This window comes from Coenobita brevimanus, chromosome 24, assembly GCF_032717465.1.
Source record: "Coenobita brevimanus isolate Jiangsu-jjx chromosome 24, ASM3271746v2, whole genome shotgun sequence".
Lineage (NCBI taxonomy): Eukaryota > Metazoa > Arthropoda > Malacostraca > Decapoda > Coenobitidae > Coenobita > Coenobita brevimanus.
The window spans coordinates 5196106-5215866 of NC_136977.1; the positions used below are offsets into that span (position 1 = coordinate 5196106).

Consider the following 19761-nt stretch of genomic DNA (forward strand, 5'->3'; position numbering starts at 1 on the left):
CAGAGAATCGTGCTAAGCCAGCGTAAAGTAATCGTTGCTTGATGTAGCAAGACAATCATTGTCTCTGCTCTTCAATATTATTGAATATTATTATCAATTTAAATAATATTTAACCATTTATATCAAAATTACCGTGATATTATAAAAACCCCGTGACAATTGGCGACCTCGCCAGGATATTAACTCCTAGCTCTAAAGCTATTCACGAGATAGTGCTCACTCATTCATATTTAGGTATTTATCATTAAAGTTTATAGGCACAAGCTTACTGGTGTTTACCCTTAATTTAGCAAGTGAATTTTGCTTTATTAATCAATAGAATACTTAACTCGTTTATTTTTGGTAACGCCAGACAATTTTATTCGCTTCTGGGAAGTCGCCGTACCATTGTGTTTATTATTGAGTCTTCCCAGTCATTTACATTTTTGATTTATTCTTTGCCAGTTAACTGGATAAGACTGGTCACCACTAGCTTGTGTCTGTACTCTTTACTTTTGTATTATTAGCATTCGTTTGCGAAGCAGTCAGTGCTCAGTTTCGTTTGCTTAATAAATTAGCACCATGGCAGCCAGTGCTTATGTACAGGAAGCCAAAGATATGGGTCTCACTGACCCAGAGAAAATACAGAGTTACGTTCTCTCATGGTTTAATTACGAGCAAGAACGTGAGAAAGACGCTCGTGAACGTGAGCGAGAACAACGCGAATACGAGCGAGAACAGCGCGAATATGAGCGAGAACAGCGCGAATATGAGCGACAACAGCGCGAACACGAGCTAGTACAAGAGCGAGAACAGCGCGAATACGAGCGTGAACGACGAGACAAAGAACGAGAGCACGAACGTGCCGAACGTGAGGCACGTGAAAAACACGAATATGAAATGATGAAGCTCAAGCGAGATTCCTTGGCTTCAGATACATCTGGTGCAGTTGGTCCAAGCTCCACGAGCGTTTCCCCTGCACATGTCCTGGCGACCCCACGCATCAAGCTTCCTTCATACAAGGAAAGCGAGCGAATCGAGCCGTACATAGCTCGTTTTGAGGACATGGCAGACTTATATCAACTGGATGAGGCAGCTAAGCGGCTTCAGTTTCTTAGCCTATTTGAGGGCCCTGCCCTCGATATTCTCCACAGAATTCGTGGAGACAATCTCACATATGAGATGATGAAAGCTGCACTCATTAAGGCGTATGGTCTCACAGTAGACGACGCCAAAGTTCAGTTCATGCGAGCTCGTCTCCAAGACAAGGAGACAGCTGTTCAGTTCCTTGATCGTCTCACAGCTTACTTAAATGAGTGGATGGAGAAAGATGAAACTCCTTCCACGCGTGAGGGGATAATTTACCTTATGCTGCGTACACAGCTAGAGAGGTCGTGGCCTGCTGAGCTCATAGCACAGCTTAAGATCTGCCAGGTGAAAGATGCCAGCCAAATGGCAGAGAAGGCTGACGCATTCTTTACTGCATACGGGTATCAAGCTCGTAAGCAAAACACCTGGAGCAGAAAAGATACTGCCAAGTCTGGGAAGCCGTCTCAGACTGAATCCCAGCAACAAGGCCATTCTCAGAGTAATGGCCAAGGTCCAAAACCGCAGTGGAAGGACCAGGGGCAAAACACTCAGAAACCTGAGTGGAAAAGATACAACAAGTACCCTAACCAGCAGCAGTATCAGCCACGCAACCAACCGTCGAGACAAACTTTTCCACCACCAGCTCAAAAGAGGCAGGAAGCGAATGCAGCCTTCATTCCTCAGCAGCAGCCTGGTGGTCACGTCCCTACCAGTGTGGGTACTTCCCCACAGTTCACTAGTCCCACAGTGACAGTGAACCCCCCTCCACAGATGGCCAATGTTCCATCTCCCCAATATAACCTTCAAGGCACAATGTTTGCCACATCAATTCAGCAGCCTCATGAGTGGCTAGCTGCTTCCTCCACAGGCCCTCCCACAGGTGACAGTACCTTCCTTGTTCAGCCAGGGTTTGTGGGAGGCATTCCTGTGAAGGTCCTGAGAGACAATGGTTCCTCAGGTTGCTCTGTTAAGCAGAGTTTAGTTCGGCCTGAGCAGTATACAGGTCGACAGATCCATGCAAAGCTTATTGATGGATCAGTGAGATTGTTCCCTGAGGCATGTATCCAGGTGGCATCTCCATTTTATACTGGTACGACACTTGCAGTTGTCATGCCAGAGCCTCTATTTGACTGTATAGTAGGCAATATTAATGGAGTCAAGGATAGTTGCTCCGATGACGCTACTCAGACTTCGGCTGCTGCGGTAACACGAGCCATGACTGAGGCTCCAGATTGTGTCACCCCAGTGATCATTGAATCGCCGCAAGATCTGATGTGTAGTCAACTTGTTGTGCAATAACAACATTCTGACCCGACACTTGCTGCCGTGTGGAACAAACAAAAGGGTCGAGTGATAAAGTATTCACGGGGAGGTCGAGCCAAGTTCCTTCGCAAACAAGGACGGCTCTACCGTGAGTCACGAACACCCGAGGGCGAGGTTCGACTGCAGTTTGTCGTTCCCGCCAAGTACCGCCTAGCAGTGTTACAATGGGGTCATTGTTCAGTCTCAGGAGGTCACATGGGCAAAAGGAAGACCCAGGGCCGTATCCGAGCTGACTTTTTCTGGCCAGGGATGGGACGGGACATAGATAGTTTTGTCCGTTCTTGCAGTGTGTGCCAAAGTATCACCACTAATCAGGGACATGCCCTTCCTGTGCCATTTGTAACTACACCTGTAATCTCTGAGTCAGTTGAGAGACAGGGTAGTGGTGAAGTGGGTGCAGACCTGACGTCTCGCCCATTGGCCCCACAGGACACAGTATGTCCAGGGCCTGTACATACACGTGTACTGTAGGTTAAGGGGGAAGTTGAGAGGCGACTTGAGGCTATGGAAGACCCAAGTTTGCACAAGGATTCTCAGCTTCCCGATACTAATATAAGTATTGTATTGTAGGTTAAGGGGGAAGTTCGAGAGAGAACTCCACAGAGGCGACTTAAGGCTATGGAAGACCCAAGTTTGCACAAGGATTCTCAGCTTCCCGGTACTAATAGAAGTACTGTAGGTTAAGGGGGAAGTTGAGAGGCGACTTGAGGCTATGGAAGACCCAAGTTTGCACAAGGATTCTCAGCTCCCCGATACTAATATAAGTACTGTAGGTTAAGGGGGAAGTTGAGAGGCGACTTGAGGCTATGGAAGACCCAAGTTTGCACAAGGATTCTCAGCTTCCCAATACTAATATAAGTATTGTAGGTTAAGGGGGAAGTTCGAGAGAGAACTCCGCAGAGGCGACTTGAGGCTATGGAAGACCCAAGTTTGCACAAGGATTCTCAGCTTCCCGGTACTAATATAAGTATTGTACTGTAGGTTAAGGGGGAAGTGAGAATTCCGCAGAGGCGACTTGAGGCTATGGAAGACCCAAGTTTGCACAAGGTTTCTCAGCTCTCCGATATTAATATAAGTACTGTACTGTAGGTTGAGGCACAGGTTGAGGACCCGTGTGCAGTTCGAGGCTATGGAAGACCCGAGTTTGCACAGGGATTCTCAACTGGCCGACCATAATCGTGTGCTAAAATTAATGGCGACCTCGAGTGTACTTTTCATAGCATGTACTGACTGCTAGCCAGAGAGAGTAATTGTAACATAATAAGAATTTTGTCTCATTGACACTTTTGATGCTCCACCTTAATTGGTTTTGCAGGTTCAGCAATGGGTGTAGCAGTTTTGCTGTGCGGACCAGCTGATCATCTGCCGCACGCTGCTGCCTCTTCTCCTCTGCCTTCGTCGTCGCCATATTATTTACTGTGTCATTTTACACGTAGGTACAGTTACACTACAACTGTCACACCTACACCGTGTATTACATACACCACGCTACACAACAATTAGTTGTCAGTGTAAATGTAGCGAATTTTCGCTCAGTTTGACCTGAGTACAGGATTTTCACCGTCGTCACGGAGTTTTTCCCTCAAGCTTGCTTCTATTAACGTAAATACGAGGTTTTTTCACTCACTGGCGACTGCGATTTTCTCCTGTAGCAGGATAGCACACACACCACAGTGTGAATCTTGTGAGACTGAGTTTCGGTTTATATGTATGTATATTGAAATCATTCTTCTGAAGGAAGAAAGATTTAATTTTCATGGGGCGTAATGTCACGAATCAATTCGCGACATTTCCTTTTTGTGAGAAGCCACGAACTATTAGTGGAAAACTCACTGTGTATCGCTCAGTTAACCGTTTCTCTCTCCATTTCGGGGTATACTTTTCAAATCATTCGTCACCGTTTTCAGGGGTGACCGATTTGATGCACGTCACTAAGTGCGCTACTGAGCGATACTATTGTTTCTTTATTGTTCGCCCCTACTCTCCTCAACCGTTAGCCACGCCTTCTTCCGGTAGCTTGTGCGTCCTGCCTATGCATTATTTGAATTCAGTCTTGTGTTTGCTGTGACGGAGGAAGGTCCTGTGCTCCAAGAAGTGTGAGAGGTCGCTAGCACCTAAGCTCCACTGAGACAGTTAATCCAGTCCTCCCACCTTAGTGGTGATACATAGCATTCATCGACTGGTATTTCTTTTGTGTATTTTGTAGTTTTAAGAGCTTAGTTAAGGTGTTTTTCCCTAGGCGTAAGTATTTAGCTATTGTGAGAGTGAGTGAGTGCGTCTCATTTAATTGATTTGAATTGTAACGTTAAATTTATTTTTTGTGATTAATAAATTTAACAGTTCCTTTCTTGAGCTTAATGTAAGTAAACTCTTGTTTCATTTCTCCATAATTAAGCTTATTTTCCATACAGCTCCTAGCTTGCATAAATGTTTGCTTTCATAACTGGTACTTAGACCAGTCTTGTTGTATTAACTTAAAATCCGTTGTGCCAGGAGTTAATGCATCAGCAAGAACCTGATGTTATTATTATTAGTATTAGTTATTTATTGTCAGGGGTGATGTAACTTTCTCCAGAGGCTAACAGTACAGTAATTCAGCAATTGTGAGTAATTAGTCTCTGCTGTGTACTGTTGAGGAAGTTTATAAATTCTCGTTCTCAGAGAATCGTGCTAAGCCAGCGTAAAGTAATCGTTGCTTGATGTAGCAAGACAATCATTGTCTCTGCTCTTCAATATTATTGAATATTATTATCAATTTAAATAATATTTAACCATTTATATCAAAATTACCGTGATATTATAAAAACCCCGTGACAATACTGAAAAAGCTTGGAAAAAGTACAAAGAAGTAAGAAGTGAATATGTAAAAGTAAGAAGGGAGGAGGAACAAAAATACAAGAAGGATACTGTTAATAAAAGGAACAAAGAACCCAAGCTGTTCTACAGGTTTGTTAACAATAAAATGAGAACACAGAACAGCATTGTGTGATCGAGAGATGGTGATGTAATATATGAAAAAGAAGAGGAAATATGTAATATAATGAATGATAAATTGCTGTCACTATTTGTAACAGAAATGGAGTTCCTAGAACCTGTAACAGAGATGCAACCCCTGAAGCTGGAACAATAGTAGTTGACAGAAATGAAATACTTCAACTGATGAAATATTTAGATGTGAGAAAGACAATGGGACCACATGAAGTAGCTGGTTGGATCTTGAACGAATATGCAGACCAATTACTGAGGCCTATCTATGATATTACAAAGGTTTCCAAAGAAAGTGGGGAGCTACCTACTGAATGGAAAAGTGCAAATATAGTTCTGATTTATAGAGGTGGTGACAGGGAGGCCCGCCTAACTACAGACCTGTCTCCCTCGCTAGTGCAGTCTGCAAATTATACGAAAATGCCAAAAGAAAAAGATGGATAAAACTCCTTGAAGAGCATATGGTAATAACATCCAAGCAAATGGATTTAGAGGAGGGTCGTCTTGTGTTACGAAGTTGTTGAGCTTCTATAATAGAGTGATAGATATTGTTCAAGAAAGGGAAGGATAGGCAGACTGATTTACCTGATTTAAAGAAGGCTTTTGATGGAGTGCCACACTAGCCTACATGGAAAATTGTTGAAATGGATGGTAAATTATTTGACAGAAAGACAATTGAGAACCATAATAAGAGACAAATTTTCCTAGTACAAAAAGTAACTAGAGGAGCACCCCAGGGTTTGGTGCTAGCCCCAATTATGTTTTTCATATACAGTCAATCCTCGTAAATCGCGGCAATTTGGGCCTGGACCACTGCCATGATTTACAAATTCTGTGGTTTATAAATACTAACTCTTATGTGAAAAATGAATTTGGGTCTGGACTTTGGCCAACCACCCCCCACAGCACCCTACCTACACCTATCTAGGCACCATCAAACACAAGCATACAAAATTAGGAATATTCAGTGCATGTATTTAACAGAAATAAGCAATGTTAAGGGATCTCACCTTAATCCTATGACGATATTGCTTAAGTGAATGGAGTGGGGTGGTGTTGGGAAGAACTTTGAACCTCTCAGCATGAGGTGGGGGTGCTCCCTCATGCTGTTCTCCCTTCTCCAGCTCCTCTGCCTCCCTCAGGAAGCCCTCAAAGTCTGCCTCAGAGATGACAGATGCTACATCATCCACGTCCTCAGTGTGTGAAGGGCCAGGCTGTGGTTCAGGCTCAGCTTCTGCCCTTCTCTTTCTTCCCTAACTCTTTCGTCAGCCTTGAAAACTTCTCTCCCTTTTCAACACGACGAATGAGCTCCAAACGTTGACTGTACGACAACGGCCGCAGCTTCTTGACACCATGTTGCTTACAGCACTTCATCGGGGGTTTGGGAGGGGCCATAGAAGGTAGGAGGCAGGGGGGGGGGTGCACAAAAAAAGGCACGTAGCTCTTGTACTCCACGGCGATGGTCTGTAGTGTGCGGACTGGTGGGAAGAACAAGAACAACGTGGCGGCATTAGTATGCACACTTGCCACCAGGGATACGTGGTGATTGGTTGTTGGGTCGCGATTTTCAATTTGAATGCCGCGGTTTACGATTCTACTCGGAAAAGGCCCACTTGGGTGTCTAGGTCCGCGATTTTCGTGACTTAACAGTGATTTAAGGGTGCCAGCAGTCTGACAGCCACTTAGCCGTGATTTATGAATCCATGATTTATGAACACGCGATTTACGAGGATTGACTGTACTGTATATGTAAATGACATCCCTGAAGGGTTGAGCACTTACCGGTATATGAGTTTATTTGCTTACGATGCAAAAATTATGAAACACATTAAAGGAGTAACTTGTTGTATAGAATTGCAAAAAGATCTAGATAAATGCTAAAAGTGGAGTCAAACATGGAAAATGGAATTCAGTAAGGAACTAACAAATGTCATGTATTGGAAATGGGAGTCAGTGATAAGAGACCATGGTATGTATACATGATGGGAAATGAAATGACAAGGAGGGCAAAAGAAAAGGATCTTGGTGTTACTATACAGGACAACCTATCGCCAGAGAAACGTATAAACAGGATTACTGGCAGAAGTTACAGGATACTGACCAACATGAGAGTGGCATTTAATTATATGGATGAAGACATGCTGAGAGAGTTAACTGTGACCATAAGACCGAAACTGCAATATGCAGCAGTGATATGGTCACCACACTTGAAAAAGCATACTAGAAGAATACAATGGATAGCCATAAAACTGACACCAAGCTTGAGAGGAGATAAGAAATGTTGAAATTGCCGACCCTGTGAAATAGAAGAGAGAGGGGAGATTTGACTGCAACGTTTAGAGGAGTAAGAAGAACAGAACGTGTGGACAAAGAAGACCGCTTTGTGAAAGATGATGGAAGAACAAGAGTACATGAATTCAAGCTGAAGAAGAATGGATGCCTCACTGATGTAAAGAAATTTAGTTTCCCAAAAAGAACTATAGACAACTGGAATAATTTAAAGAGAGAGGTGGTGTGAGCAGAGAGCATCCATGTGTTTAAATTTAGATTGGATAATAAATATTTGGAGAAGAAAGACGGGAAAACATGAACTTAGCTTAAATCCCATATAATACAATTACAGTAATCCCTGTAATATCCGGATGCCCATTTTCCGGACATCCCCAATAACCGGACATTTTCGTCCCAGGATCCAATATTCCCAAGATGGGCCAAAAACCGCAAAAAATTCGAAAAAAATCCGACTTTTTCCCGCCCATAATTTGACATTGGCGCGCGCGGCCCGGGCCAGCAGTGTTCTGGTGCGTTGTTCCGTCAACGTCCGCTAGAGTGCCCCTGCATTCTCCCCATTTACCGCCCGTCTCTAGTTGTGTGTGCACGCTCGTCGTCATGGCTGCCCACGTGCTCGCTTTTGTGGTGATGTCTTACCTGCTGCAGGCTCTCCTGCTGCTCTCGTGCCTCTCCTTCGTGTGTGTGATGATGGCCGCGCCGCCTGGGAAGAGGAAGAGAGTGGTTTTGACTCTGGAGAAGAAGAGGGAGATATTGGACAAGTTGGATGCGGGATGGTCTACCTCATGCATCCTCCATGAACTCAACCTGGTCCGATCTACTTTGTTTGATATCAAGAGATCCCGTGACAAACTCATGCAGTACATGGCTGAGTTCTCGTTGAAAAGCAAACACAACGTGGAGAGGAAGGTGATGTATACTCCCAAGTATGCAGAAGTCAACTGCTCCACGCTGATTTGGTATCGACAGCAACGTGCTGCTGGTGTGATGGTGCGTGGCACGGAGCTGAAGGCTGCTGCTGAGAAGTTCGCAAGGCTTCACAACGCCCTAGATTTCAAGGTATCCGAAGGTTAGCTCTTCGCGTTCAAGTTACGACATGGCCTTACAAACCCTAAGTCTCATGGCGAAGCTTTGGATGCCAACGAGGATGGAGTAGACGAGTTTCAGCACAAGGTGAAGGGCTTGATCGACAGGGAGGACCTCACTCTCGGTCAAGTCCACAACGTTGAAGAAACTGGCTTATTCTATCGCTCTTTGCCTACGAACACTCTAGCCGAGGAGACGGAGAAGCGTGTACCTAGCCGCAAGCTCTGCAAGCAATGGATATCTGCTTTGTGTTGTGCCAATGTGAACAGCATGCACTGGCTCAAGCCCGTTATTGTTGGCCGTGCAAAGCAGCCTCGGTGTCTTCGTGGGGTGATGGATGCACTTCCTGTCGTCTGGTACCATTCCTTGAAGGCATGGTTCACAGCCCAGATCTTCAAAGACTGGTTCCACTGCCATTTCATCAAGAAGGTCATCCATTACCAGACGGAGAAACTGGGAATCCCACGCAACCAGGTAAAGGCCCTCCTCCTCAACAATGCACCTGCCCACCCATGCGACAAGGAATTGGTGGCTGAGAATGGGCGCATTAGGTGAATGTTTCTGCCACCTAATACTACTGCTCTCATCCAACCAATGGACCAAGGAGTGATCGTGGCAACGAAGAGGCTGTACCGCCGGAAGTTCCTGGACGAGGTGATGATTGTTCTCGAGGACGAGGACAAGCGCAGGGAGGGACGGGACAAGCGAGGCCAGCGGACTTTGGAAAACCTTCGCCACTACAACATCAAGTCTGCCATCTACGACTGGGCCAGTGCATGGAAGGAAATCCCTGTCAAGACTCTAGAAAATGGTTGGTCTCATCTGCTTCTCAGAACGGATGTGGAGCACGATTTCCTAGGTTTTGAAGTGGATGACTTCCATGCACGTCTACGTGCGCATGGGGACGATGTTGATGTGGACGAAGTCCGTGAGTGGTTGGATGACGACGAGGGCGATCCTGGGTATCAGACATTGTCTGATATCGAGAACGCATCTTCAGTTGCAGGTGTCAGTATCCAGCTTGAAGATTCTGACGAGGACGGCGACGATGATGCAGACTCCTCTCAGCGTGACACTACTCCAGCCATCCCCAAGCTGAGTGCACTCCAGGAACATCTAAAGTTCGTTCTGGACTACCTGGAGCACCCGGACTGCGACAGGGAGATTGGGCCCTTGGGACTTGTGGAGGAAGTGCGCACTTTCAGGCAGTGCATCATTAATCATCAAAATCATCGTTCCTTGCGTCAATCAACCACTGACAGCTTTTTCAGGCCCATGACCCCCCCTGTGCCCAGCCCTGGCTCCACTCCATTGCCTCCCCAAGACAGGCCCTCATGCTCCGAGCCACAGCCCAGCACATCAGGCACGGTGGAGTCACCACTCGACGTGAGTTTGCGCCTCTCTTCAGAGTCGTCTGCAGTGAGTACATCATCACCACGACCCAGGAATGCACCCCTAGGTCACCTGCATGAGTTACTCTCAGACTCTGACAGTGATTAGACGCCAAGAACTTCTCCACTAGACCACAGGGGAATTTACAGTGTTGTGCAGTGAAAAAAAAAACAGTGCATAGTGTTAAGGAATTTGAGTTCTGAGTGAAAAAACAAATGGACTGTCAATGTAATATAAATTAACTAAAGTGTGCTTTGTTTCATATATAAAGGAGCGTTGTGGTGTTGATGTGTATGTGATAGGAAGCGTTATGAGGAACACACTGAGGTGGTTTGGCCATGTGGAGAGGATGAAGGGTGAAAGACTGACGAAGAGAGTGTATGTGAGTGAGGTGGAGGGGGGAAGAGGGAGGGGGAGACCGAGGATGAGATGGAGGGATGGGGTGGAGAGGTATATGAGAGAGGGGGGTGTGAGTTGGGAGCAGGGGAGTGAAATGGCGGGGGACAGGGCGACTTGGAGGCGATTTGTTTGTGGCCACCCCAAACGGGATTGAGGCGTCTGGCAATAGATAGATAGATAGATAGTGTTTTGTTTAGAAAATGGTTTTATGAGTGGAAAGACTTTAAGTGCAGAGTGGAACACTTATTTCATTAAGGTACAATGGAGCGCAAGTAAGATAAGAGTGCGCAGTGTTAAGAGAATGGAATTCTGAGTGCAAATGACTAAGTTCTGTGCAAGACTTCATGAGCAGTGTACTGCAAGTGCTTCAGGAACTCCTTCTTACTGTCAGAGTCTGAGAGGAGGCGGGTTATTCATTGAGATAGCCAGGGACTTGCTGTAAGTACCCAGAATGTTTCATATTGTACTGTGCTGTATTTTCCATACTTACTCTCTTCCTATTTCTCCCATCTTTCCTGTCACTACTTAATGCTTTTCTTTCCGTTACAGGTGGCTTTACGTTGAGTGACATGCCAAATGGTTTCCTGTAAGCCAAGAAACCATTTACAACGCTGGGTGGTAATCATATAACCAAACCATACATGCTCCCTATGTGTCAAGTGGGTTGGTGGAGGGTTAGTGCCCCTCCCTGTAAAACAAATAACTCAGAGTCAAATGGCCACCCCATACGGGATTATGGCGTCTGGCAATAGATAGATAGATAGATAAACCTCTAACACCTCATTTCACTCTTTTATGTCCCTTATTGGTGTGAATAGTGTCTTAGGTGCTATGCATGTGCAGTAGGGAGGTGTTTTTCTGAGTTAGGCTAGGTTAGGGTCCATAACTACCAGGCCAGGAGCCAGGGACTTCTTGTAAGTACCCAGAATGTTTAATATTGTATAAACCTACCTCTAAAATCTCATTTTATGGTTCTTTTGCATTTATTTCAGTCTTTTATGTCCCTTATTGGTGTGATTTGGGTCTTACATAGGTGCAATGCATGTCCAGAGGGAGTTGTATAGGTGTTTTTCTGAGTTGGGGTCCATAAGTACAAGTCTAGGAGGCTGGGGCCCAATATCCGGACAGGATCACTATCCGGACATGCCTTTGGCTCTATTACATCGGATATTGGAGGGATTACTGTAGTTACCGGTACATAGAACTGGGTAAATGCACACACACACACACACACATACACACACACACACACACACACACACACACACACACACACACAATTTTGGGAAAGCAATCTTTACAGGACTGAGGAAATTTTTTGAAAATGCAGATAGGGGAAAATTCAGAGAAACAAAAGATGCAGAGGAAGTGGGATATCTTTCTAGACCTCTATAATTTGGGAGTGGAAAAATATGTTCCACGAGTAAGTGGGAAAGAAAACAGGAAAAAGGACTGGTTTAACAGAAGGTATATGAAAGCAAAAGAAAGGGAAGGGCATGGCATGGAACAACTGGGGAAAGAGAAGTAATAACAGAACAAAGGAAAAATATAGAAGAACTAGAAATGAACATGCAAGAATACACAGAGAGGAAGAATGGAACTCTGAAAAAGGTATAACTGACAAATGTAAGGAAGAACCCAAATTGTTTTACAGATTTGTCAATGGCAAACTGAAACAAAAGGAAGGAATCACCAAACTGAAAGTAGAAGGAGAGGTCTATAAAGATGCAGCAATGCAAGCTCAAATAATGAACAAATGTTTTCAACTGGTTTTCACTAAAGAAAGGGATTTAGAGGAGGGGGAGGGAGTGACTAAAACTGTAGTGATAAAAGATATAAATGTGGATGTTCAGGAAGTGTATAAATTACTGGACACTCAAAATGTAGAGATAGCCCAAGGACCAGACAGAATCTCTAACTGGGTACTGAAGGAATGCAGAGAACAACTGGTGAAGATTCATGGTTTAACTGTGAGTTCTCTGGAAGAAGTGAAAGTGCCTCGGGAATGGAAGAGGGCCAATGTGGTACCAATTTATAAGGGAGGAAACATAGAACCCCTGAATTATAGATCAGTGTCCCTGACCAGCATAGTTGCAAAATTGTGCAAGAGAATCCTGAGAGACAGATGGATAAAATATCTGGAGGAGATGAACATTTTGGCTGAAAGTCAGTTTTGATTCAGAAGTGGAAGGTTGTGTGTTTCCAACTTGTTGAGTTTTTACTTAACAGTGATTGACATGATACAGGAGAGAGACAGTTGGGTGGACTGTGTGTTTTTAGATTTGGAGAAAGCCACTCACAAGGTACCTCACAAGCAATTAATGTGGAAACTGAAGCACACAGGAGGACTGAAGGGAAACCTTCTGGAGTGGATGAGTGACTTCTTGAGAGACAGACAAATGTGGACAGTAATAAAGGACAGGATGTCTGGATGGGGGGAAGTAACAAGTGGAGTCCCACAGGGCTCTGTGTTAGCACCAGTAATGTTCCTAATTTATGTAAATGATATGGCAGATGGAATGAACAGTTATGCAAGTCTGTTGATGATGCAAAGATCTTGAGAAGAGCAGAAGTTGAGGAAGACTGTAAAATGCTGCAGGAGGACCTGGACAGGATTCATGATTGAAACTGGATGTGGGAAATGAAATTCAATGCAAAAAAATATAAAATATTGGAAATGGGTAAAAGTACCAAGAGGCCATCACTGAAATATTTGATGGGCAATGAACCAATCACAAAAGTGAGAGAAGAGAAAGATTTGGGAGTGCTGGTCCAGGATAATTTGTCACCTGAAAATCACATTAACAAGACAGTTAGAGAGATGTATAATCTCTTGACTAACATGAGAGTAGCATTTCATTACATAGGTGAGATGATGAAAAAATTGATAGTGGCCATGATCCACCCCAGGGTGGAATATGTGGCAGTAGGGTGGTCCCAACACAAAAAGAAAGATATAAACAACATGGAGAGCATACAAAGAACAGCAACCAAGATCCTCCCTAGCCTGGCAGAACTGTTGTACAGAGAGAGGCTGGAAAAGCTGGATCTGCCTTCCTTAGAAGAAAGGAGAGAGAGAGGTGATGATTACAGTGTTCAGGGCCTTGATGGGAGTAGATAAAATTGACAGAAAAGATCTGTTTTTATGGGATGGGAGAGTAACAAGAGGACACAGAATGAAACTGAAAAGGCCAAGTTGCTTGAAGGATATCAAGAAATATAGTTTTATATATAGATGCACAGACCTGTGGAACAGCCTGGACAAAGAGATCGTCCAGTATAAAAACTTGAACGAGTTCAAAGCAAAATCTGACTTACTGAGAAACAGAGATGGGACCCCACGAGCATAGCTCATTTCCTGTATATCACAACTAGGTAAATACACACACACACACACACACACACACACACACACACACACACACGGCACAATGCTTATACACGTTATCTTACTCTACTGCACTAAGCATACGTAATACATACAAACTGTTATCTAAAACTCAACACTGCAGTGTGCATGCCTCAATAACAATGAGCAATCTGTACAAAGTGTTTCAGGTCAACCATGTAAGAATCTATGAGAGCCAATTTCTGTACTTCTTTGGTCAAACTGAAGCACACTGTACTCTCCTCCTTACTGAAAGCACACAAGTATTCTGACACTTTGCCATCCACATCAGAATTTCATAGGACCAAAATTTAATTACCGGGTAGTTTATCTTTGGGTTAAGGGCACCTTCCCTACAAATTTTCATCTTGAATATCCTATAATTTTCTTGTATATGGTGGAAAGTCTGGTACACAGACAGCCTGGGGTGAAAATATAATCTACACTTTTGTAATGGAGGTAATAATCTGTATTTTAATACTGTAACACTCACTGTTCTTTAATACCAGCATACTCCTCCTTGCCTCTTGGTTCTCCTTCACTGCCAATATCAGTATCTGTAAATAAACAAAGAAATTACCCTCAGAAATAGCTTTGGCTGATGTGCTTTCCACTGAACATCCTGTTATAAGCCTGATGCTTACATAAGTATATCAGGGGTACCTTAAAGATCTGCTTGTAATATCCATCATTCACCTCATCCATGTACACCAACTTTTACACCAAACTCCAGTACAGCAATCATTGTAAAATTATATCTTATTTGTATCAAGATGATATCAATACACAGGGTTATTGTAACCAACAATGAGAGCCTCTCATTACCATGGCACAATAAAGTCGACTGCAGCAGAAAGCAGTACCAGTAGCTGTACTGTCCATGCTGCATGGCTATCAAGAGCTGCCGTGCTGTGTTGCGCTGATTCTTTGCCGCTCCAACCTGTTATAAAGGTCCTTAACCCTTCCACCTAAGGAGTGTTTTTTTGGCTGCATATCCCACACATGGGGGATTTGAGATGTACGGTATAAAGAGAAAAAAATTTTTATACAATGTTCCACATCAAAAAACTGACCATATTTTTCTGAGTAAAATGATGTCTAACATAATGTAAAAAAAAATAATAATAATGATTACCTGTCTTTTAAGCTGTCAAAAACTGTGATGTTGGAGCTCTGTCAAGTGGCAATTAGAGCGGCCAGAGGCTGGCGCGGCAGCAGAAACATCTCGTACCACACTGAGAGAATAAAATAGTGCTCCTGTGATGGCAACACCTCAGTAGTCACACCTCCTGATACGTGAACGATCAATGACCTCTAGTACTGGCGCACAAATATAAAAAGTCCAGAACAAGTATACGTGCCACCCAATGGCTAGACATTTTTTTTTTTTTTTTTTGTGGCACATTTACTGTACGTAACATCTGATGTGAAAGAGTTCAACCTTTGGATCTGAATACCTTTTTACTTTTTCTTATTCTAGCTATCTCCAGACAACAGCTACTATTTTATAACTTACAAATAACCCATTATTCCCACAAATGCAATGCAGTCCCCTATAGGCCTATGCGGTACCACAACACACTTACGTTGCACCACACTGTTACAATACCGTACATACCGTATAATCCTTCAACATAACCTTAACAAAAGGTCTGTGGGAGTGACCAGTTGACATGGCTGGTTTCCTTTGGTCCACCGGGTTCACATCCAGCCAAATATAGAGTTACAACAACACCTAATTATATACCGGTACAGCATTTCTGAACCAGAAAAGTTAGATGTAACATCTACTTCCCTTCACTAACACTGTAGACATAATTTGTCAGTAGAATAAAAGCATCTGGAGGCAGCTTGGATATGTAAAAAATAATACTTGACTGAAAGGGTTAAACTGGCTACCATTTTCCTGCTACCCACACTAATTTCTTGTAAGCAACAGTATTATGCATGCTGTATCACACTGTCATCAGCCCTCATCACTCTAATCTGCCTCATTTCTGCCATACGCTTGTGGGTAAGTTTGAATTCAACACATTTTAAAATGGTAAGCCTATGCAATGAAAGTGCAGTCAAACAATGCCCAGGTTTGCTTGTTACAGTTAGTTAGGCTGAAATTATTATTTCATTTACAATGACTCCAACATGCTTGCAGGTGTCAGCCTTGGCCACCTAACAGTGGCTCTCCACATTGCTTGATCCCCGGCAGCCTCCATATTCAGTCCCTTAACCATACCACCAACGTTCACAATTCTCACTTTCTGCACCCAATATTTGAATATTTTTGGATGATTTTTACCAAGGCTATGTGGCTATGACTGCATATGAAATTCTTAAATGGGGTGGGGAAAGCTACTGCAAAATTGGATCACTAATTTATAAGTGATAAGTAACAGTAGGTCAAAATCATCCAAAACACAAGAGCATTGGAAATGTACACTAATCGTTGTGCAAAAATAAAAATTTACCCAGGCTAATTTACAAGCAGCAGAAAAGTGGAGTGTGGGAAATGTGCTGATGTGGACTGAAGATTTTCTAACAAAGAAAGAGCACACTGTCCATAATGGGTGTCAAGTCTGACTTAACTAAGGCATCAACTGGCATCCCACAAGGCTCAGTACTAGGTTCCTTGTTGTTCTTAGTACTGGTATCCTATACATCAACGACCTCCTGAAAATAGTGACCGGAGCTCCACATGCAAGATCTCTGCAGATAACACAAATATATATAACCAAGTCAATACACATGAAGAACACCAAATAATACAAAGCGATATAAACAATTTGGTAGAATGGTCTGATAAGTGGCTAATGAGATTCAGTCCTTCTAAATGCAAAGTTATGCATATGGGAAGGAACAATCCATGGCACACCTATGACATCAGAGGGGTTTTTATATTGGAGTCCACATCAGAAAAAGACCTTGGGGTACTTTTTAGCGATAACTTAAAATTTGACATACGGTACGGTACCGGTACACACACACAGGATCATGCCTAAGGCAAACAGTATCCTTGGACTTATGAAGACAACATTCAAGTATTGGACAAATGAGTGTTTCACCACCATGTACAGGACATACATCTGACCCCACCTGGAGTATGCCATTCAAGTATGGTCTCCCCAACTAAGAGGAAAACTTAAACAAACTTGAAAAACTTCAACGAAGAGCCACTAGGACAATCCCACATCTCAGACACCTTTCCTATGAACAACGACTTAAAACTCTAAAAGCCCCAAAACTGGAGGACTGCAGAAGACGAGAAGACATGACTTAAGTCTATAAGATACCGGAAGAACATGAAAACATAAACCATTCAGACTTCTTTCAAAGGACAGACATTAGTGTGCACAGGAACTCAAGAGGTGTAGAAAAAGCGATTCAATAAATCACAAACTGGAAACACATTTGCTCACAGAGTAATCGGTATTATTTTACAATTTGCCAATGTGCAGTTCAAGGATATTACCACCATAAACGCATAGCATATTACCTAAGAATGCTAATGAACCTCCATAACCCAATTTGGAAATCGATATTTACAGAGATAATGAATTTAATTAAAATTCCCCAAAACCATACGGTACCTTGGATCTTGACTCGGTCAGTCCATGTAAAAAATGCATGTGTTCGTATGTGTGTTTCCCTTTCCATTGACTGCGCATGCGTCTGCTAGGTCTGTTTCACCCACTCACAGGCATACTATATGTCACATGATGGTATTCTACCAATCAATTTGAAGTGCGGTCTTTGATTCCTTCTGGATGGAAAATTCAAATCCTTCATGTTGTGCCTTCTGATGAAGGACAAGATCTGAGCACCAGGGTTAATATTTATTATTTTTTCATTCATTCATTCATTGCCAGACGCCATGTATCCCAAACAGGGTGGCCAAGGCTTAGAGTTAATTGTTTTACAGGGAGGGGCACTAATCCTCCACCAACCCCACTTGACACGTAGGGAGAACGTTATGCCAACAGCATCTGGTGTTCCCAGGCGGTCACCCATCCAAGTACAGTACTAACCAAACCCAACGTTGCTTACATGTTATTAAGCGTTTCCACTCAGAACCAGAGGAAGCTGTTGAGTTATTGAGAAAACACGATGTATTTTTTCTGCTAGTTTCTGATGAGATTGAGTGATTTTGACCTTCATTTTTTTTGGTAATGCTTCATTTTGCCCCTTTTCCAATCATGAACTCTGAGTGGATGAGGAGGTGAAATGAAGCATTTTCGACAGAAAACGAAGGCAAAAATCACTCAAATCGCATTAAAAACCACCAGAAAAATATACTGCATAACCTGGACCATTGTCTCTCTAAGGTAAGCATTTCGTTGCAGCACGTTAGGTTAGGTTTGGTTAGGTTAGTTTAGGTCTGTCTGGTTTGGTTAGCCAGTTTTTTTAGTGCAATTTGAGTGATTTTTTATTTCGTTTTATGACGGTCAGGTTAGGCTAGGTTAGGTGTGTTTGGTTAGGTTAGGTTAGGTCTCTTTGGTTCAGTTGACCAATTGTGTTATATATTTTTCTGGTGGGTTTTTATGCGATTTGAGTGATTTTTACCTTCGTTTTTTGTCGGTTAGGTTAGGTTAGGTTAGGTCTGTCTGGTTAAGTTAAGTTAGGTTGTGTAGTATATTTTTCTGGTGGTTTTTGATACAATTTCAGTTATTTTTGACTCTGTTTTATGTCAAAAATGCTTCATTTCACCTCATCCAGTCTAAGTTCATGATTGAAAAAGAGGCAAAATGAAGTATTTCTGACAAAAATGAAGGTCGAAATCACTCAAATCTCATCAAAAACTACCAAAAAAATATACTGCACAACCTGGGGGGTGTATTGGCAACTTGTAAAAATTTACCGAGTAATCAGTCACTGCATCAGACTACCACAGAATGCAGTGAGTGCTCCCTCAATAAATATTTTTAAGGAAAGCTATGATAAATACACGATGCAGCTGGAAACGTTGGTGGGCAATAGGATCTATATCGAACACTAGCAAACCCGTGGATTATATTGGTAAGTCTAAAAAGGCTGGAAAGCAACACTTCATTTCTATGGCAAGTTTTACCCAAATTATGAAAGTGTGGTACGTATATATGTTAAACGTCACTTCCAGTAGGCTATGGTAATCCTAGGCTATAACCAACTTGTAATGTTCAGCCGGTGTTTTCACACTTACCATCATCACTTTCTCTGTCTTCATAGTCACGGGAATCCTCAAAGTCGGCATCATTATCGTCATCATAGTCGTAATCATCATGGGCAAAATCTCCTGACCCAGGTGATCTTGGCGACGCCATTTCTGACATTAATATTGGGATACCGGTACTTCAATCACTTCCATATAAAACATTGGGCAGTTTAACGTCTTGTTATACAAACTGTTATGCATATGTCGGAAAATAAAGGATCTCGAGATCGTTTATAATTAAATGAAAAATTTCAGAACCTATGTGATGTGATGTGATGTTGTTGAGGTATTGCCTTTACAACGGCACCTATTACAGTGTTTGTTTACTGTTCCAAAGCACGTTCGGGTCTCGGGATCGGCGGAGTTCGGTTTGGTAATGTTCGGCTCCAAAACCTCAGACCTGTCTGTCTGGCTGAGTAGACCAATCAACCATAGGCAAACGAGTGCCCTTGCATGGCCGTCCCGTGCAGTGAAACGATGTTCCTTTGTGGTTGACAGCGCCCTACCTCGGCGAGGCGCGGGTAAGTGTGAAGGTTGGTCCATGGGTAGTGGCTGCATTTGCGTCTTCCCACCTAGTGGAGCACTATATAGTAGACTCCACTCCGTCATCTGGTTGTATGGATACCACCCACAATTGTTGAAATAC

The 19761-nt window shown here is 43.1% G+C and overlaps 1 protein-coding gene across 1 annotated transcript in view; it reads right to left on the reverse strand.

Moving 5' to 3' along the window:
- LOC145393477 (sin3 histone deacetylase corepressor complex component SDS3) overlaps nt 1–19369 on the reverse strand; it is a 68062-nt gene extending 48693 nt beyond the window's left edge. The window contains exons 1-2 of the mRNA XM_080267584.1: nt 19104–19369; nt 14424–14487 (exon numbers count right to left, since the gene is read on the reverse strand). Of these exons, the coding sequence (XP_080123710.1) occupies nt 14424–14487; nt 19104–19233 (194 nt within the window). The 5' untranslated portion in view covers nt 19234–19369. The remainder of the gene's footprint in view (nt 1–14423; nt 14488–19103) is intronic.
- Nucleotides 19370–19761: the final 392 nt, after the last annotated feature.